Source organism: Rhyacophila brunnea, unplaced genomic scaffold, assembly GCF_057557595.1.
Source record: "Rhyacophila brunnea isolate RB1 unplaced genomic scaffold, BYU_Rbru_1.0 scaffold_18, whole genome shotgun sequence".
Taxonomy (NCBI): domain Eukaryota; kingdom Metazoa; phylum Arthropoda; class Insecta; order Trichoptera; family Rhyacophilidae; genus Rhyacophila; species Rhyacophila brunnea.
This window is the reverse complement of record NW_028232837.1, coordinates 37,222,269-37,244,371: the sequence shown is the minus strand read 5'-3', so window position 1 is coordinate 37,244,371 and position 22,103 is coordinate 37,222,269. Positions and strand designations below refer to the sequence as shown.

Sequence of the window (22,103 nt, the reverse complement as noted above, 5' to 3'; positions counted from 1 at the left end):
TCGTTGGTCCACTGCATTCCTTCAAATCTATCGACTGTGTAACAAACGAAGACGAAGCAACCAACTATCCAACTGAATTTTTAAAGTCATTGGATCTGCCTGGCTTGCCACCGCACAATTTACAACTGAGGGTTGGTTCGGTAGTCATCATGCTTTAAAATCTGAACCAACCAAAACTATGTAACGGAATGCGTTTGGTGGTGAGAAAACTCATGGGCAATTTGATTCACGCGACGATAATCAAAGGAATGTTCAAAGGTGAGGAAGTTCTCATTCCGAGCATTTCGATGATTCCAACCGATATGCCATTCGAGTTTAAACGAATTCAATTTCTAATTCGTCTTGCATTCGGGATGACGATCAACAAATTACAAGGCCAATCCTTGAGTGTTTGTGGCCTGAATCTATAAAATGAATGTTTCTCTCACGGTCAATTGTACGTAAAATATTCATGTGTCGGCAAACCATCTGCTTTATTTGTTTACGCACCTGACAACAAAACGAAAAATGTCGTATATCACAAGGTGCTTCAATGAAGGGAATCGACCTGAGTGCAACCCATCCAGCAAATAGTTTAACAGAAAGTAGTGCAACAATGCTACGCGAATCATTTCGATTCGCTTCAACAAAGCTTTGCTACCACGTGAATTACATTCTTTTTTTTTTCTTTTGACCATGTCCGATCCTAATAGGATCATATGGGCCTCCACAAAGTGAAGGTTTGTATGAACAGATTTTATTTTTACGAAAAATGGATGTCAGCCACTTGCTCAACGTATTAGGACAATACTCTGACTAATGCACAAATTGAAAAACAATATATGAATTTGCCAGACCCAGCATTCGAACCTGTGACCCTCGACACTATAGACAGGCGCTTAATCTACGCGGTCATCGTGGGTGTACAGTTTAATGTAATTAAAATTGAAACCAAGCAGAAATATTTGCTATCAGAGAATCTCTCGAGTGGACACTCAAAAGATTAAAGATCCACAGACACGACTATGTAAACATATTCTCAGATAGCCAATCCAGTCTGGTAGCTCTTCAAAACCCATCATCGACACACCCACTTGTAAGAGACATTTTAACACCGTCAACACAGCTTCGAATGATAGGAACAAACCCCAGATTCTTCTGGATAAAAAGTCACACAGGGATAGCCGAAAACGAGGAAGCTGATAAATACGCTAAACAAGCCACAACAGACAAAAGACCTTTAACCTATACACACTTCCCTTGAGTTACGCAAAACAAAAACTAAACGAAGATACCATAGAGCTATGGAACCACAGATACACAACATCCGCCACAGGATCAAAAACGCAGAAATTTATTCCAAACATTAACTGTGCTATTATCACTCTTGCCAGGAACTTAAAAATATCACACAAACTCACACAGATACTAACAGGCCACGGAGCGGTGCGAGCTTATCTAAAAAGATTTAAATTGAGGGAGGACGACTGTTGTCCGTGTGACGGCAACACATCTCAAACTGTGTGGCATGTCATCAACGACTGCCCTATACTAAAAGGGAGCGATGGACTCTCAGGACTCGATGTAGACAACATAATCATGAAATTGACCTCCAAAAGCCTCACGAAGCACTAAGCAATAGAACAACACAAGAACACTACACAAAATATTTAATCCTGGCCATAAAGAAAATTAAAGATATAAATGGAGGCACCTAATTAGCCCCACATCAATGCAACTAACCCACCCAACCACCTTATACGAAAAAGCAAGGGTATGGTTATTATTAAAAAAAAAAAAAATGTAATTAAAATACTTTTCATTTTGATTTGATTTTTGCACATTTATTGAACTTATTCATTTTGAGTATTCATTTTAACTTAATATATATTGATTCTGAGGCGGTACGAAGTTCGCCGGGTCAGCTAGTATTAAATATATCGATTACCCTATCACATTTTTTTATAATTTACAAAAATAATGTCCATTAATTGGTATTTTTAGTAAAGTTGTCATTGTAAAACTATAAATATACGATTGAATCGTTTAGACTTTTCATGAACACGTACCAACGTTAACACGACCGAGGTCAGGGATATAATAATTATCTATCCCTACTCTATCCGCACGGAAGGAGGTGTGCTTCTGCGCAGGTCCGTGCTGAAGTTGTTTAGCTATAATAGTGGTTTTATTTATGTACTGATCAAATGCGATCATCGCATTTAATGCCTTCAACAAATACACTTACCTGTTAATAAATGCTATGGTATCATAGCATCACCACTTCGACTATTGCAAGCCAAAGCGTTAGTGACAAATTGCTATTCAGGAGAGCAAAAAGATGAGAACTTCTTTCTTAGTATTAGAGTTTTTTTTCCTTCATTTATGGACGAATAATATTGTTTTGGAGTATGTAGTGTTTATTTATTTGCAATTAGAATTGTTAATTCACTTATTTAATTCCTTTTGACTGTCCAAGACAAAATACAAAGTTTATAAAGAAAATACCGAATTGTTTTATTCATGTTTTTGTATGTAGGTATTTCTGTTATGTTTTATTTTTTATTATAATAATTTTAATTTTGCATACAACTAAAAAAATTACACTTATTATACAAAAATTAAAATAAATGTGTGGGTACTTACACCAATCTTATACCTACTGAAGGCTACTGACTAGATAATCTACGATCACCTCGTGGCCACAAACTTTACGTCCCAGGAACAGTTCAGAGGAGGATCCAAGAATCAAACTCACCACCTATTGATTTATTTAAATGTACATATATATTTCTATACAAACCATAGGAAATAAAATTAATGAAAACCTGAAAATGTTATACAGAAATAAATTGATTTATTGCTTTCACAAAAACTTTAAATAATTTTTAAAAAAAGTGGTTGACCACTTATCTATATAGTATAAAGTCTATAATTATAATAATCCATAACTATGTACATTGTGAACAGATATTAAATTTAGTCGAAAAGATTGATGCTCAGTTTTTTAAATTTTCCAAAATCATACATTTTCTAAAGTTTACAAAACTCAACATAAAGACCTAAACAACATAATATAGATATAAAACTATTAAAGCTTTCAAGTCTCCATACATTTATATAGGCACCATGTATAAGTTTACGTTTAGTGATGTTATAAATCTAAGGCACCATAGTCATCATCTTCATTCTCAAAAATAGATCTTTGAGACGAACCGTTCTTAGAGGAACCGCTTTGAGAGTTATCTTTATTTAGATCTTTTAATTTTTTGGGTGAGCCATTATTAATTGTAAATGAATTAGAACTACATAATTTTTCCGATGCGTTCGGTTCATGAGAAACAATTGAATTATTTTCTAGATGAGATTTCTTCACATTTTTTTCTTTAGTGAAAGAAAATTGAAGCAATTTTTCCATGGTTTTATCACTCACTGGAGAGATTTTTTTATTTTCTTTAAGAACATCTGGATTAGTAATGTCTAGCATATTTTTTATATTTCCTGTCGATATAGACGGTTCAGAAATAGTTAAATTATTTTCCTGTTTATCATTTATTGATAAATCCTTACAAGCCTTATTCTCTCCTTGCTCTCCTGTATTCATTACAAGTTTAGTAGTATCGTCTTGTGAATATTCAAACAATGATATATCATCTTCATTATCGCTACCGTTAAACTTCATTGTGCTATGAAAAATATCATTTACACTGGGTAAATTCTTCAAAATTTCCCGTTGATCAATATCACTTTCAGGACTAGAAACTTCTCCAATGGGAGATTTATTTTCCAAATTATTTTTTCCCCTTCTGCCACTCTTCTTCGCTATATTATCAACATTCTTTTTTGGCTTCCGATTCACTTCATCTAGCAGATCCTGTAAATCATTACATTTAATTTTCTTCTTTACATTAGATATCTTACTCCCTTTGTCTTCAGACGCAGTATTTTTCTTTGCCGAAATTCGTTTACGCTTGCCCGTAATTACGCCGGTGTAATTTTTCTTACTTATATTCAATGTCGAATGTTTTCTCAAAGATTCAGCCAATAAGACTTCAGTATTTGATTTTTTAGCATTGGCACTAGCAACAATAAAGGAACCATTATTTTCTTTTTCTAAAACACGATCTACTATACCGTCGACTGTATCATTATGTTTTGAATGATTAACCCTCTTTGATACATCTTTAAATTCATTTGATATATCTAATATTGAATCCAAGTCTTCATTTTGATTAATATTAAACTCAAATTTACTGTCAGCTTTATTTTTACCAATTTTCACAACTTCTGGTGAGTCTTCAATATTTATTTTATCATTAGAAGTATTGCGAAAGTAAGAACTTTTAACAACGCATGCGGCATCATCTTTTATTTCACTGGTTTCGAAAAGACTATCAGCCAATTTAAAATGTCTGCAATTATCATTATCAATATCCGAATTCAATTTCTGCGTACTGATATTTAAGAGTTTAGAATAATATTCCAACTCACTATGCCATATTTCATAAAGATTAAAGCTAGCGAGTAATCTCTTTGCAGTTTTGAGATATTCGAAATCAGGGTACTTGGTGAAATTGGAGTGTAAGGCGTCAGACGTGTCGGAGAGTGTGCAATCTTGCATTGATAAGTCCATTAGACAGACTGCAGTGATGGCGTCCATTGGCATTACGGTATCGTGGTACATTAATCTGGAATGAGCTTGAGACAATCTGAAACAGATACATAGAATAATTAACTAATTGACTGTAATCAATCACGCTATCCATGTATATCCATGCACACGGGCCGAGAGATCATATCAAGGTGTTGAGAGTTTTCAAAAAAATAATTACTATCTCCTGAGGTTTGGTAGAAAAATATGTGCCACCACCAATGTAGTGGAGTAGAGTAGAGCTGTATCTATACTAGTGTCATGCGGACTATGACCACAAACTAAAGCACAATATTTTTTCGGCCGCTGAGTAAACATGGGGAAGTGTAATGTATGTATGTCGCATTTCCAGCATATTCTGGTAATCAAGGATCTACTGTATATGAAAATACTTCAGCCTTTATTTACGAAATAATAACCGATTCATCACCTAACTAAACTGTCCAACATTCTAACGGTAGTACGAGATGGGTCTCTGTTTTCAGCTTTTCTCTGTCGCACATAATATGCATGTAGGATATTATTAGCACTTGGTGACATTGTGACATCTGACGGTCCAATCAGAGAGAGGTACAACTGAAACCAACAGGAAGAAAATAATATCAGATACAGATTAATAAATAATCTGAGGTAGCTTGTCCTCCAAATGCAACCAAACATAACAAATTTCTTGAATGTGTTATCGCGAAATTCAGTGGAAGTAGATGGTAATGAAAGACTAAAGACTGCGAAGAGTGGAGATAGGAGGGAGAGACTTTCGACTACCAACAAATATCGAGTGGCTGATATGCATTGCGATATAATATAGCAATCTTTAATATTTACATTGACGTCTGTTAAAATTTTATTTTTATAGCAATATACTTCTTCATTAAAAATAATGAGGCATTGCTAACATACCTGTAGTTTTTCTAGAGGCCAAGCCTTCAGGTTTATTGTGTCAGACGTTTTCCCAAATAATATGTAATCCGATACTAGCTTATCCCACTTATGATTCTGTGTATCCAATAGAATGAAAATTAAATCGAATCTGAAACATAGAAATGAACACTGTTTATTAAATTTACCACAGGCTGACATGAAAACAACTCAATATTCAAGACTAGTGTCCACCCAAGGGAAAAAAAGTCTCTCTACTAACCTACTAAGAAGTGGCGTACCCAGCGAAACATTCACACTGAGAGCTTGCTCTGTGTCATAGTGACCTTTAGGATTACACGCCGCTATGACAGCACACCTCGAATTCAATTTGCATATTATACCAGCCTGAAATAAGAATACAGGCAACAAATTTAATAACAATTCTAATGTAATCCACATATATTATTATTCATTATTTTGTGGTTAATTATTTTTATTTCAACAGAAATTGGCATGCCAGATTTCTAGTGATACTTCTTATGATGGGTATTCAAACAGAAATTGGCATGTCAGATTTCTAGTCATACTTCTTATGATGGGTATACACTTGGTCTCATTGTATAATGCAAATACTAAACAAATAACAAACACTTGGTCTTCCGCATGTAAATTATAAACCCAGAAACGGGTCATGGGTTTATAATAAGAAAACAGTTTTTTTTTTCGACCATGTCCGATCCTAATAAAATCATATGAGCCTCCACAGGGTGGAGGATGTATTAACAGATTTTATTTTTACAAGAAATGGATGTCAGCCACTTGCTCAACCTATTAGGTTCATACTCTGACTCATACACAAATTGAAAAACAGTATGTGTACTTGCCAGACCCAATATTCAAACCTGGGACCCAATAACGCTTAAGCCGCGCGGCCATCCTGGAAACGGTACCAAAAAAAAAATTCAGTTGTTTTCTGAATACTTAAAAGATGTCTACATTCTGGCATCCTGGTAGACGATTGATGATTAGATACCACCAACAACTGTCTTGGGAATGAGTCATCTATGCTTAAAAGCCGAGAGACATGAGCTGCAAGCAAAATTGACACCGACTAAAAACAATGCAACTGTATGTTTGCAAAGAGGGAATTGTATGAAAATAACATTCTGTTAACAGCGGTCATTTTTTCCCTTCTTCATCGTTATTTTTGAGCACGATAAAATAAAATATTATCATTTTTACTTTGGCAACAGATATAGTCTGCTGCTCCATGGCTTCGTGTATGCTCGCCCGGTCGTGTTCTCTCATCTGAGCTAACTCGTCGATGCAGCAAGCCCCCCCATCTGCTAACACCAGAGCCCCGGCTTCCAACTGCCATTCTCCGTCTTCCTGTTCATCAAACAATGATATTTAATTACAATGCACTCATCAAATTTATCTTAAGTGGTATCAATGTTAATCAGTATTCGTTTGGTAACAGATTTTTTAAAGAGCAATGGATATTAGCCACATGCTCAACCTATTAGGTTCATGGTTTGGATTCAAAAACATTGCAAAACATGTAAATTTGCCTGACCTAATATCCAAACCTACAATTCATGATATTGTCATAAACTCGTCCATTGCAAGCAGCTGGGATCAATGTTATCAATCTTCAGTGGGCCGGAATGCACACGCGAGCATGGCCATCAAGATTCTGAACACGTCCTCTGGGACTGCCCACTGAAATCTGACCAAGCGGAGCTCATTGCCAGAGTCCATTCGCAAACGGGCCCAATTGGCCACGCCGACTTGATATTGACTGAAACCAACTTTGAAGCATTTGAAAAGTTTTCTGTGTCGTAAGGAGAATGGAATAATTCCGATTCCTCCTTAGACTCATCGCTTTCAACTCCTGACTCCTCTGTTTGCGCAGAGTTTCAGCACACGGGTACAGAGAACACTTCGTCACCGTTCAGGCAAAAGTCACCAACCCTAAAAACATAGTTTTGAGATATCGCAATTTGAAAGTTTGAAAATGCAGGAAAAATCAGATTTTAATGTTTTTAAGGTTTTATCTACATTAAATTATTTTCTCAGGTCTTCTTAATAATTTCTTTAAGGTAATTTTACTTTTTGATGCTAATTAAAACATCTGGAAGGTTTTGAAGGAGGCAAGGTAGCTCAATTATGGTTTGGTGACTTTTGCTTGTTAATAATCTGAACAATGTTAGCCAAAAGAATGATCAGTAAAACTCACCATCCATAGTATAGTGACTTTTGCTTGTATATTTATAACGAAGGATTTTTTTTTTTATATAGTCAATAATGTCTATTCACCTATAATGACTTTTGCTTGTTAAGATTTTATCGAAAGTCATTTAGTGAAAAACAAATAATTCGGATTTAAGCAAAATTTTACTAACTAATGTACCGTGGTGAGTTTTGCATCTTAAAGAACATAATTTTACGCTTCGGGTGACATACTCAACTCAAAACTGCCATTTTCAGGGTTGGTGACTTTTGCCTGAACGGTGACGATTCATGTCACTAAAGATAAATGACAGCAGAGGAAGTCAAGATTCTTTTTTATTTTCTAAACTCTCTTTAAGGACTGAGGTGCATGGTCGCTTCATCAGTTTCATGTGGCTTCATCTCAGGACAAGGAAGTGTGACACTAAAATCTTTTCATTTGACACGTTTATAGTGTCATGGAAGGCGGCCGTGCACAAATCGTGGCTGCATATACATAGGGGGTGGAGATAGGGTAACTCAATGAGTACTATCAGTGACATTGCCAAATTAGCAAATAATAGACGCCATTAGCTTCCACACAGGAATTTGGTCATAAATGGATTAGAATTTTGCTCCACTGTCTTACTTGGATCCATGACAAATTTTCTGCATCTATTAATATCTAATCTCATTTTCTCAATATTATCAAATATGACTAAATATGTAGCAAATGTTAGAAGTATAGAAATCCTGTCAGTAACTGCAAAGCAGTTAAGCGCTTCACATAAGATATCACGTGTTGTACAGTTGCTGACTCACTCTGAGTGCAGTACAAGTAAGTCCAGCCTTTGTACTACCAGATCCTGAAGTCAGGATAGACCTGGAAGTGAGGACAGCACCGGCTTTCAGCAACTGCGACTTCCCGGTGCCAGGGTCTCCGACCAGAAGAAGGTGGCACTGTCCTCTGACAGATCGATCCTTGTTTTCGTCTGACGGTGATAAAGTTTTGGTCTGATTCAAATTTTCAGTCTCAAGGTTGTGGCTGGAGCCCGTTATTACAGTCAGCAGTAGTGCTAATTTCACCATGTAAAGACCATACACCTGCAATGAAAGAAGAAGCACTGCAAATGAAATTTGGTGCAACATGAAACATTGGAGTTTGAAGATCACAACTGTCGGAATATATGGGTAAAATTTTCTATAAATGAATCCATTTTTTCAACTTCACTTTCATATCCGGTATAGACGGTATTCTTCAATGATTTTATCTCACCCAGATATCATGGAAAACCAATAAAATCAAAGATATTAAACTGATTGTTTTCATTGGATTGATAAGCAAAATGAAAAAAAAACATTATATAGCTATCAAGTAAATATATCACACTTTGCTGATATTTCAATGCATCTGTCAAACAAGTATGTATGCAGAAATCCACTAGAACCCTGACTATCAATAGCAAAGATGGGCTATAGCTTAAGACTCATGGCATTTGGTCATCAATAATGATTTGCTAAAACAAGTCTAAAGCGGCATACTGTTCCATCTCAAACTGTCATTCTATAATAGATTCTTTTCTCCGGGTAACTTTTCCTTTCATCTCACCCTGTAATTTCATCCGCTTAGCAAAACATCTTAAACTTGATCACGAACTATGCTAATGAGATGGAGAATGCAGCCCTCTGCAGTGTGAAGGTTATATTAACAGATATCTGTATAGAGAATAATCGTCAAAACCATTAGGTGCTTTCCCTACAGCAAATACATATTGAAAAAACAACATTTGATTTTTGCCAGATTTGGTATTCAAACCCGCACACGCAAACATAATACAAATCATTCAATTTAAAGACAGCTAGTTAGAACAATGCTATTCAATATAATATCTTCCTGGCACTACAACCCTATGTGGGTCGTCGCCTCTTCCAGCATCTGCCTCCATTTAGGTCTGTCCAAAGCCGCTTCCCTCCAGTTTAGGACACCCGATGTGTCTTTAAATCCTACTTGACACTATCCCACCATCTTGCATGAGGACGACAGGCCTTCGTTTGTCCCTGAAATTCCCTGTAAAGACAACAGGGAATCGAACGCGCATCAACGATTTTAGAAATTGGGTTTCTACCGTCTATGCGAAACTCCTATACTATACAACTATCATATGTTACTTTCATTCAGTTCAATCAGACCCTTTTCATGGTTATATAAAATGTAATTTAAAATAGTATATTCAATGCTATTTTTACCTTTGAGCAAACAGAAGCGAGTATCACATCTCTTCCTTTCATAGGAAACTTTTCATACTTGGACCAGAACTCGTCGAAATCTTTTCTCACATCTGGCGCAATTGAAATGGCAATGGACTTTTGCGCATTGCATACCTCGATGTGATTCGCTTTCATCACGAGCTCCACTTCACACTTTTTGTTTGAAGCCAGCGGATTCCATCTTCTCAACACAGTGCCACTATAAAAAAACATTAAGTATTATGTATAATTTATTTAATATATTCAAACTTATTTATATACTTGAAGGGAGCATTCTGTTCAATATGTTCACAACATGATATTAAAACATAGAAAGAAAAATAAGTAATAGATATGAGATGAATAGGAGATTATACAATATAATACACAGTATGGTAAAAAGTGTCACAAAATTATGTACAGAACAAGATTATAATATTTTCTATCCTACATCCCCGAAAATGCTTTTAATAAAATAAGAAAAAAATCATGTCAAATTTGGTGGACTGATTAATGGCATTATGAGATTCTCAATCATTTTTATCAATATTAATTTTGAGCTGTGAACAGAATAACTTGTATCCGCTTTGATTTAGAAATATGTATATACATTTTTTAATTTTCTTAAAATAGATTGCATAGAAAATTACATGGGGAATTAATACTTAGAAAAACAATAATAACAATAAAAAAGTAAAACAAAATAACAGTAAGGAAAGGTGTAAAATTAAATGATATAAGTAGGTACATACATTATAATATACACCCGATCCTCTTTTTGTACGGGGGATACGTTCCAAAGACTACCGAGCAAAACAAAACCGTGTAAAAAAGATAAGGTGCCCATACATCAAATATACTTATTATTTATACATAAAAATATTTATTCATTAAAATACATACTTTTCAATATAAATTAAATTTAGCATAGAGAAATATTATATTCTTTAGTGTCGCTACTTGACAATAAACGTGCCCGTTTACTGCTGTTTAGTGACGCTGACGCCGTAGCATGCGGCGGGTCTCTCGTATCGAACCCGAAGTGACAGACTAGTGGCGCCATGTATGTACGTATGTATGTCTGGGCGGCATCCTGTGACAACATATGTATCCACCAGTGGCGTGCGGTCCATTGCAATGCAATTTTTTGATAACTATGTACATACATACGTAGTTTTATTCTTTTTAGTTTTTTTAAACCGTGTTAAAGCAAAAAAATCAGTGTAAATAAAAAATTATGGGAACTTTTTTAAACCGTGCAAAAAGAGGATCGGGTGTATAAACTAATATTGATAAAACTTATAGTATCCTAGGTTTCCCCGTGTACATAGAATATCTCCTCCAGTCGCCTGGATACCTCACGAGTACCCAAAACTGCATGCTTTTTTGGAATTAAATACTTATTCGCTGTCTTAGGTACTCAGTTGAATGGCACCTACCTGTTTTATCAGTCAAGCAACAACCAATCTCAGCCACCATCTTCAAAGCAGAGGAGACAATCGTATTTTTTGGCTTTGTTGGACTCAAGCTAAAAGAGCTGCTGAACCAGACGATTCAACTGATTTATTCAAGTGTATGCGAACCATACATTTCCCTTCCATCCACGGAACCATAATAACACCATCAGGCCGCTTGCTATCTTGTCAACAGACACCAAGAGGCTTCTGCCTTGATGGAACTACAGACGAAACCAAAGATCGACAGATCACATCATTGATGGCAGAATGACGTCGTCTTCCGGCACTCTTCTGGCAGCTCAGTCCATGTTAACCCATATGGTCAACTGGTCTTCTGCAATTGCATTGGTGTACATGCCACAAAGGTGCACCAAGTCAGAGAACAACAGAAATGCGTAAGGCATCATCGTTCAGAAGGGTACCGAGACTAGGAGAAGGAAGAGCATTTAACCAAAGACCCGACTTATCCGTGAAACTGCCATGAATCGAGTCGTCTCTGTGGGATCGTTTAAAAAAGAGACAATTAAATTGTTTTCTTTTTAATTGCAACAATTTGATTGTCCTACTCTTTTTGGATGAAATGCTTAACTTGTACATTGTACAAGCACATTTGGTGTTACACCACTACTTCTTCTGAATATGGCTTCTGTCAGACTTTTGACAGGGTGAAATGAGGAAATACATCAACTGCCATAATATGCATTAAATTTGGTAACATTTTCTGTTTTTTTTTTGTATTGAGTTTAATTATATGCTAGAATGCGAAATCTTTAACGTGAGACCTGGCGGCGGCGCTCGTGTTGTATCTTGTCTATGGTTTTCGATTTCAAAGTATTGTAAGTACTGAAAAACGAGAGGAGGGGATGTAGTTCTCCAAGCCGCCGCCTATCACCGTAAAGACTTCGCACTGTATGTAGGTAATTAACATTCAGGTGAAATGTATTATCCATACCATATACTGACATCATCACCTGGCTTACAGCAATCTACTAAATCATCTTCCAATGTCACCCAAATGGCACTCGGTATTCCACCCACGCTTAGCCTGTTCACTTGCTCCTTTAAAAATAATAAAATAATAACATATGAATACGTGTATTAATTAAGGCGCTAAGTACCAAAAAAATAAAAACTGACATTTTTATGGAAAAATGTTCTACATACCGACGCCAATAACGTCAACTATAGTCTAAGTGCCTCAAGCAAGTCATAAAAATACAGCAAAATATTTAAATCTGGCGACGCTGTAAGTCCGTTGGCATGTTTTATTTATAATGGTGTAAGTACCACTGCAGTGGTGAACGGCATTCAATATAAAATGGCTGACGACGGTGTGTTGACACTCGCGAGTTCTTAATTCCTAAAATTATGGAAACTGCTGAGATTGCTTCACACTGTGAAACCACATTTTTCAAAAGGTCAGTTTCATGCAATTTTACTGCCATGACACAGTATTCTGTAACCACAGGAAATACTACTTTTTGGTACTTAGAACCTTAATTAATATACGTATTCATATTAGGAAATAGTGATAAGTTCGGAACCATAACTGGTGTACATGTGGAATGAATAACTGCCACCCTAGAATTCTGCAAACATATCTTGATCCTGTATTGCACACTAGTGTTCAAATCCAAACCCTTGAACATACTGTTGAACTCTGTCATATATTGTGTCCCTGATTACCATATTAGAAATCGGGAGCATCACTTGTTTGTTCTCCCAAGGTGCAGAACTAACCTGCCATTGGTGATGCCAATTGGAAGGGCAATAACTCTGTTCAACCAAATCGCTTTGGATGTTGATATATTTCACCTCCGTGAGGATGATTATAGGTGGGCGTTGTTTTATCAATTCTTAAAATATGGTCCACTTAGCAGCTCATTCGGTGTGCTTTCATGCATAATATTTTAGAATTATTGTGACTTTTACTTTACTTTTCATACTGTTTTTGTGATACTACTTAAATTTATTTCTTCTTTACACTATTTAATACTAATTCTTTCTTTTTAAATGTCATGTTGTGAATGTCTTAAATTTATAATTTGCAATGTACACCGTATGTAAAAATAAATTAATTTGAATTGAATATTATGTCTTCCCTAGGTGACCTCGTAGGAGAAGACGTTGGTATGAATCTAGGCTCTACCGATGCATATCTAGTGATTACTATTTCTGACAATATGATTTTGTGTAGATGCCTGTCATTTTGTTTCCGTATACATTTCTATACTGTCTCCTACACACTGCCACTATAGGATTGATTAAATCCTATGCTAAATGATACTGCAGCTGGGTAAATAGAAATGTTTCTTATCTTTTTTTACGTATAAGAGTAAAATACTGCAGTTGAAACAAAATTCAACTAGTCCCATATGTATGAATGTGATGTGAACACTTTTTTTTGGTTGTCCATCGCCTACCTCTCTCCAACAGATACTTTTCGTTACTGACAATTAATATCTTTTGTGTGTTTATAATATTAATTAATAACCTGTATTTTCATTTCCTGATAATCCTTGCAATTGTCTCTGGTGACCTCATTAGCTGGTGTAAAAATATTACTACGGCATTGCATTTCTGGGTTACCGCATTTCATCGGAGGCTTAATAACATATCGCTGTTCATACTTTCCCTCAACAAGTTGAATGAAATGACATTTCGTGCACTTATAGTGTCTTCTATACTCGAGCATTTTGGATTGCGTCAATCGGATGGCAGTTCCTGTAATCGAAAAGTATTCTTATTAATTAATTGAGTCAGCATTTACTTGGTAGAATTCTATTTTACAGATTGATAATAATAATTTTAAATTTATAGCGCGGGCCCTTCGAATACTTTCTTTGTCACTCATCGGATGTAGCATACAGTGCCGTCCGGGCGCCCCCACTATGCCCACCAGAGGGCAGAGAAGAGGTCCCCTATTTGACTATATAAGGCGATGTTTGGCCTTCAGTTATCAATAAGAATTGAATCAAGCTTGGCTTCGTCAAGAGATCAAATTCACCTAGTTCACTACAATAGCCTTGCTTGCGCTCGAATACGGATAAATGCGATTAACAGTAAGCCCTATCAGACTCAAGTGAGCTATTCGGTTGAATTAGGTATATGGTCTGACTATGGCGTAGTTTCAGTATAAAGTACCCCGCAAACTTATTATACTGGCGTTGTACCAAATTATTGTAATGTAAAAAGTTAAAAGATAAAGTATACCATACACACTTTGTCGGACCCACGACATAATTTATAAATGAAAGGGAAGGAAGCAAGAAGAGTTCTACCCCTTACAAATTATATTAAACTAGCTGAGCCAGCTGGCTCTCGCCAGTCTGTCTCGCTAGGTCTGGCAGACGGCTTGGCGGTGTTGGATTTTAATATAATTGTGAAGTATGCATAGATCGCGCCATAGTTTTCCCTTCGGGATGGGTTTTTTATTCACATCAGACAGTCTGACATTTCGCTGATTTGTCATTTTTACGATTTGCAAATAGTCGCTGCCAATATAAATTTGGATTCATATGCGTAGTCTATTCAGGAGTCTGGCCTTCACAATATCGTCTAACATCGCCTTATGCTGCTATGCCTAGCAGACTGGCAATCGCCGATTGCTACCACTGACATTTTAATTTTAATACAATATATGTGTAGGTATGTGCAGTTAAATATGATTAATAATTATACATCTCAATCATTCGAATATAAAGCAATATATTATGTGATTATCATACATAGCGATCCAATATAACGTGATATTAATCTCCTTCGGGTTCCATTGAGATAATAGAAGGTTAGCAGTGTAAAAAATAAATTTAAACATTATTTTGTTTCATTGTCCATAAAAAATAAATGCTTGCAGCCATAGAATAATATTTAAAAAATCAAAATTTGAATTAAAAATTAACCAAACAATATAGTTTCCCGGTGCGGGATAATCATATCGAGACAAATAATGAAGCAATACATATTATATCTGAGAGGAATAGAAAAATGCTGATAAGAATATGAATTTATAACACCTAAAGATGTAGAATCAGCTTAAAGAGGCCTTCATCCAGCAGTGGATTGATACAGGTTGATGACGATATAAATAGGTAGGTACATAAAATCACAAATTTAAAAAAAATATAGCAGTTTATATGACCAAGAAGAGTAGAATTATGTTGTGATAACCTTCATCCAGCAGTGGATTGATCTTGGTTGTTGATGACAATGACGATATTATGAATGGGTAAATATAATATCAGCAATTTTGATAAATATAGCAATTCATATGACCGACAGAAATTCAAACAACTTAGAGAGGCCTACATCCACCGGTGGATTGATTCAGGGTCGTGATGATAATGGAAATATAAATATATATAATATAATATCACTATCCATAGCTATACCATCCCGGGATCCCGCACTATTTTCGATACCTATGAATCCCGGGATTAGTAAACATAATCCCGAAATTTTCGGGATTGATTTTTTTATCATTTTTTTATAGAAAATGAAATAAAAACGAAAATATAACAGAAAAAATACTTTAAATGAAATAAATAAAAAAAAAGAAAATTATTATAATATTTTCAAACAGTGTGGACTCAACTGTATGCTTAAATTAGTATGATGCCATAAAATATGAAATGTAATATGAAGACACAATAACCCTTGCCGAAAAAAATCAAATACTGATGTTATTATTTTTAATGATTTGTCATACACTAATTGACTATTCAAATAATGTAATAAAATAACAATAACAGCTGAATTCAACACTCGATTCTATTTTTAGTTTGTTTCTTCGATCTTTGTGTATTAATGCTCGGTAATAGTTACGGCAACTATTTTTAATTGACGTAACATCCGGGAGGATAATGCATTTGTCATTAATAAAAACGTTATCTATTATTATTATCTTTCCTTTTAAAATAATAACAACAATTGAAATTTGAAAACATGCCTGGGTACCTACCTACCAAAATTAGATACAGACCAAATTACGAAACACTAGATGCTTTGGTATTAATTGGGGCATATTCAGATTATTTTTTTATGTTGTATTGCCAACACAATAGGTTATTTTTTATTTTAATTTAACTTGTATTTGTTATGTTATCTTAAATAAATAAAACTGTTTTACTTTCACATTATTATTTATATTAGAATATTATTTACTCCATTAAACCTATTTATTTCCAAGATTGAACATAAACAATATTAAACAAATGACTTAAATAGTATACATAATTTTACTAGATTTATTTTTGACCGATTTTATCAATGTTATTTGTACATATAAAAATTAAATATTAAGTATTGGAAAAAAATGCCAATCCCGGGATCGTCAAAGTGTAATCCCGAAATCCCGGGATCAAGATTTTGGCTCGGGATTGGATTCCCTAAATATCACCAATTTTGATAAATACAGCAATTCAAATGACATAAAGAAGTAGAATCAGGCATGAGAGGCCTTTATCCAGCAGTGGATGGGTTCAGGTCAATGATGATAAGGACGATAGAAATAGGTATAATATATAAGTAGAATTAGGTTGCGGAACCCTTCATCCAGCAGTGGATTGATCCTGGTTGATGATGATGACGATATGAATATATAGATAATTGTAATATCACCGATTTTGATACATACAGTAACTCATATGACAGAAAGGAGTAGAATCAGGCTAGAGAGGTCTTTATTAAGCAGTGGATTGGTTCAGGTCGACGATGATGATGACGATATGAATATAGAGATAAATAAAATATCACCGATTTTGATAAATACAGAAATTCATATGACAAAAGGAGTATACTCAGGCTAGGGAGGTCTTTATTAAGCAGTGGATGGATCCTGGTTGATGATGATGACGATATGAATATGTAGATAAAAATAATATCACCGATTTTGATAAATACAGAAATTCATATGACAAAAGGAGTATACTCAGGCTAGGGAGGTCTTTATTAAGCAGTGGATGGATCCTGGTTGATGATGATGATGATGACGATATGAATATGTAGATAAAAATAATATCACCGATTTTGATAAATACAGCAATTCATATGACAAAAGGAGTATACTCAGGCTAGGGAGGTCTTTATTAAGCAGTGGATGGATCCTGGTTGATGATGATGATGATGACGATATGAATATGTAGATAAAAATAATATCACCGATTTTGATAAATACAGCAATTCATATTACAGAAAGGAGTAGAACCGGGCTAATGAGGCCATTATCCAGCAGTGGATTGGTTCAGGTCGATGATATAAGAATGATAGAAATAGGTATAATATCTCAAATTCGTTAAACCGATAGTAGTAGAATCAGGTTGCGGAACCCTTCATCCAGCAGTGGATTGATCCTGGTTGATGATTATGATGACGATATGAATAATGTAGATAAATAACTTTAGAAATTCAATACTGTCAAGAATACAATCAACGTAGAGAGGCCTTCATCCAGTAGTGAATTTATTGAGGCTCGTGATAATAATGGCATTATATATAGATAGGTAGATAATAATATAATATCACTGATTTTGATAAATATAACAATTCATGTGTAAGTAAGGAGTAGAATAAGGCTGAGGAGGCCTTCATCCAGCAGTGGATAGGATATGATGATGATAGGGACGATAAAAATAGGTAGATATTATGCAATATCACACATTTTAATAACTATAACAATTCGTATTAATTTCTTTCATTGTTTGCAATGGCAACTATATCGTGATCTATGGAAATTAGTAGCCTAGGTAATTATTCAATAAAAAAATAGTGTGTGAACAGCCACAAAGAAGTATTTAAAAAAATCAAATTTGGAATATCACGTTATCTATGATATGGCGGACAGTAGCGGACGCGCCTGTCAGATTTTTATTTACATAGTGAATTGTACCAAAATTATGGTTTTTTCACCGGAAAAAAGTGCGCCAATGCCTACATTCAGGGACGGCTCTTGTATAGGAGCAAATGTGCACTGATCTCCCAAATTATTATGTAATAATATGTACGTATTCAAATAACTACATTTATTGTAATAATTAATTATTGTAAAATATCTTTAATTTGTCGCCCGTCCGCTAAGTGCATCCACGTAAGTATTTCTGGCGTATTTTTAACCAGACGCTGAGCTGGAGATGTGGATAAATGTACGTCTTTCATAGTATTTGTTGAATGTTCGAAAGACGACCTGTACCGCCCGAGTGCCCGACCGTAGACGATTTTTTTGCATGCTGCCGAAATGTAACCTCACTGAACGTACAATTTTTACCTTGCTTTGAGCAATGTCCTCCCTCTTAGTGCTTCAAGTATAACCGATAGATGTCGCCATTGACTGGCGCGTTTATAATAATATTATTGTACGTACGTATGAAGTAGGTAAAAGGTTCCCGCGCAGTATTTAAAAATACTAGGTATATTATTATTTCATACATTATGACGTTATGAGGTAAATGCTCTGTTGTTTGATGTGCCATATTAATATTGAATCAATCAACATATCGATTAGAGTTATATTGTGATAATTAAGTTAGGTACAGCCATCTCACCATACAAATACGATTTTATAATTTTACATTTCAAAATTAAACACTAAATAATTTTAATATAAATAAATCTACAGAAAAGTAAGTCAGTAACATAATACATACAATATACCTACTTATCCTTACTATTATTTTTGATGTTGAATGTCTTTCAAATCAGTCCCATTTGGAGTGCAATTTTGGAGTGGAGGTGTACAAAAGTGGCAAATTTTTAATACGAGTGATATCCCGTTGGAAAATTAATGATCCATGCCTAGTATTTATAAAAATGATACAACGCGCATATGAGAATGATGTGGGATGACAAATGAGGATTTTACGGCTTTTTCTCAATGACACACGTCTAAAATACTTACATCAGTTACGATTTATGGAAGTTACGAGTGACAAACATGGTAACTATGTCAGCACATATGAAGTGTAATTAGGTACAATAAAAATCGAAAAATGTGTGTACCTATTGCCTTTTGCATCATACTTACCAGAGGCTTGAACTTGGTAACTTAATAACTTGTAACTAAATGCTGTTCGTGAATGTAAGCGTCGTTTAGCATTCGCCTACCTCCACCACGAAGGCTATTGCAGATTTTTTTTCAATACCATGAAAAGAAATATGCATGTCTTTATTTGCACTCCCTAATTTTATTATCACCGGCCGCCACTGCCTACATTACAATATTTGAATAAAAATAATCGAATCCGTTTGTCAAATAAAGGATTAGAAGGTCTTAAGCGACGAAGACGTCATTCTGTGAGCCGTAAACATTAAATATGGCGATTGCATACGGTGTGTAAGAAAATATCGGATATAAACGTCACGTACATGTAAAATCATGGAAAATTTCTGAAATGTGTTCAATTCAATCGGTAGATGAATCGGTAGCGCACATTTCGAAGTGAAGATGTAAAAATAACAATAAAATGTCGCTTAAATAAGCTGTTGGTGTATTTTCCAAAATCTCTTAGGATAATAATATATAGGAGATTCTACGGGATATTTTTGTTGCCGATAGCTATTTCGGTTGTAAAACACCATTATCAATACTACAAAAATAAAAGGTAGTAAACTCACAGAATGAGACGGCATGATCTCTCTCCCTCACCTTGAGACTACATATTCAAGAATAATACCTACTTACATGAAAACCGTATTAACTTAAAACAATTAATTTATTTTCCTGAACGCCATTATAATTTCAGCGAATCTGACTCTTTCCATGCCCAAAGACTACTAAAATTATAAATAATACAATTAATAACAACTAATAACATCCAAATTAACAAATGGGATTCACTTGACAATAATATTTATTAAAATTTAATAAAAGCGAAGTGTGAATAATGAGGTTTTCATTTATTATCTTATAAGTATTTTTGGATAATTCTTTATATTCCAAGTTGCTCTGGTAAAACATTAAAAATTAATTTGCTAATTTACTAGTCTAATACTAAAAGGTTATAAGTCAGGGGTTCTTAACCGTGTGCCCGCGGGTGTGTGTGCACCGGCGGAGCTATTTTCGTGCGCCCCCGGCAGAGTTCAGAAAAAGGAAAATTGATCAACTAAAATCAGGACTATCTACACAGCAAACGTTTTAAAAAATAAAAATGCTACCATTACTTTTAAAATTTCTCATTTGTTGCCAAAAGTAAAAAACAATTTTTAGATAGCGAATTAATTAAGAAAGCATTTCTCACTGGTGCCGATACGCTGTTTGAAGGATTTTTTAATAAACAAGAAATTATTTCGGCAATACAAGATGTGCAGTTATCTAATGACACAACTACTTTGAGAATCCAGAAGATGTCAACTGATTTACAAAGTCAGTTGAAGAATGATATGGAAAAATGTGAATGGTTCTTACTGCAACTAGACGAGTCGACAGATCTGACACAGCGCAATTGACAGTATGCATACGGATGGTATTATTCATCTTACGATGGTTTTAGGGTATAAAATATATTTCAGCAATTTTCCATTATCGAACCGATGGCTACATTTTAAGAAAAAAAATTAGTACAGACATAGGCATTGCTAAAATTGCTAATTCCATAATACTTTTTTTAGAAATTCGATGTGCGCCCGCTACTATTATCCTATATAAATATATATGTCTTAAATGCGTCCACTACCGCAAAAAGGTTAAGAACCCCTGTTATGAGTGTTTATTTTAGACAAAAAAATATTAATAACAACCAAAAGGATATAGACTAAAACATTTCGTTTACAATGCATCTATCAGAGAATATTACACACCTTACCACCTACATACATAGGTAGGTACTTATTACATATTTTCTAACCTGTAACTTTGAGAAAACATCCCAGGTCTTTATTTTTTGGAATGGTGATCCTATGCAACTCCGGGCAAACGGGCAATCCAAAAAATCGAGCGTGGACATTTTTCTTAATCGATAACCTCCTCTGTGAATCATTTTTGTTGTTTGCCAACACTTCCTCTTGAGCTTTCAGTAAATCTTTGTCACACTTTAACAGTGTGTTAATTGGATTACATAAAACGCCATCACCTAGGTTTGGATCGACCTCAAACAGGTTCAAAAAACTAAAACAAATTTAATCATTACAGATTTCTGTCCATTCAAATCAATTCAAATTGTAAATACCTTGTTGCTTATTAACTTACTCAACATTGACTGAGAAATTTTTAAATGTACCATTGTCTTGTAAAATCTTCAAAAGATCTGCACTATGAACTGTTAGCATATATTCTAGAAACATTTGGATGAATCTTCAGTTTCAGATCTCTCTTGTTTTGTTTTGTTTTGAGCTTACCTATTCTAAACAAGTTCAAAATAAATTTTGAATCTGACAAATGACAAATGACAGCTGTGTACTGTGAGCTGACTCGTTTTATTGCCATTCTACAGATTATACAAATAAAATTACTATTGTTATCTAGGTATACTTGTACATTTTCTATTATTAACACTATTTTTCTTTAGTTTCTACCAAAGAGATTCAATCTCTTTGGTTTCTACACTTATGATAAGATAATAAATAGTCCCACTTATTTAATATTTTATATTTTCCAGACAAAATAAAAACAAATTGAATTTCATCAATTCTTTCTCATAAAGTAACAAACTGCAGATAACATTATTTATTTATTTACTAGCTACTCGCTAAGTCTTGCAGACAGCTTT

General features: G+C 34.6%; 1 protein-coding gene across 1 annotated transcript; it reads right to left on the bottom strand.

Moving 5' to 3' along the window:
• Positions 1–2,365: 2,365 nt before the first annotated feature.
• LOC147073484 (uncharacterized) lies at positions 2,366–21,797 on the bottom strand. Its single transcript, XM_085945178.1, has 11 exons — positions 21,584–21,797; positions 21,243–21,502; positions 13,901–14,130; positions 12,359–12,465; positions 9,950–10,169; positions 8,525–8,806; positions 6,734–6,880; positions 5,772–5,896; positions 5,531–5,660; positions 5,061–5,206; positions 2,366–4,688 (listed from the first exon to the last, which is right to left on the bottom strand). Exons 1-11 carry the CDS (start codon positions 21,676–21,678, stop codon positions 3,134–3,136), a joined length of 3,297 nt encoding a protein of 1,098 aa, XP_085801304.1. The 5' UTR covers positions 21,679–21,797; the 3' UTR covers positions 2,366–3,133.
• Positions 21,798–22,103: the final 306 nt, after the last annotated feature.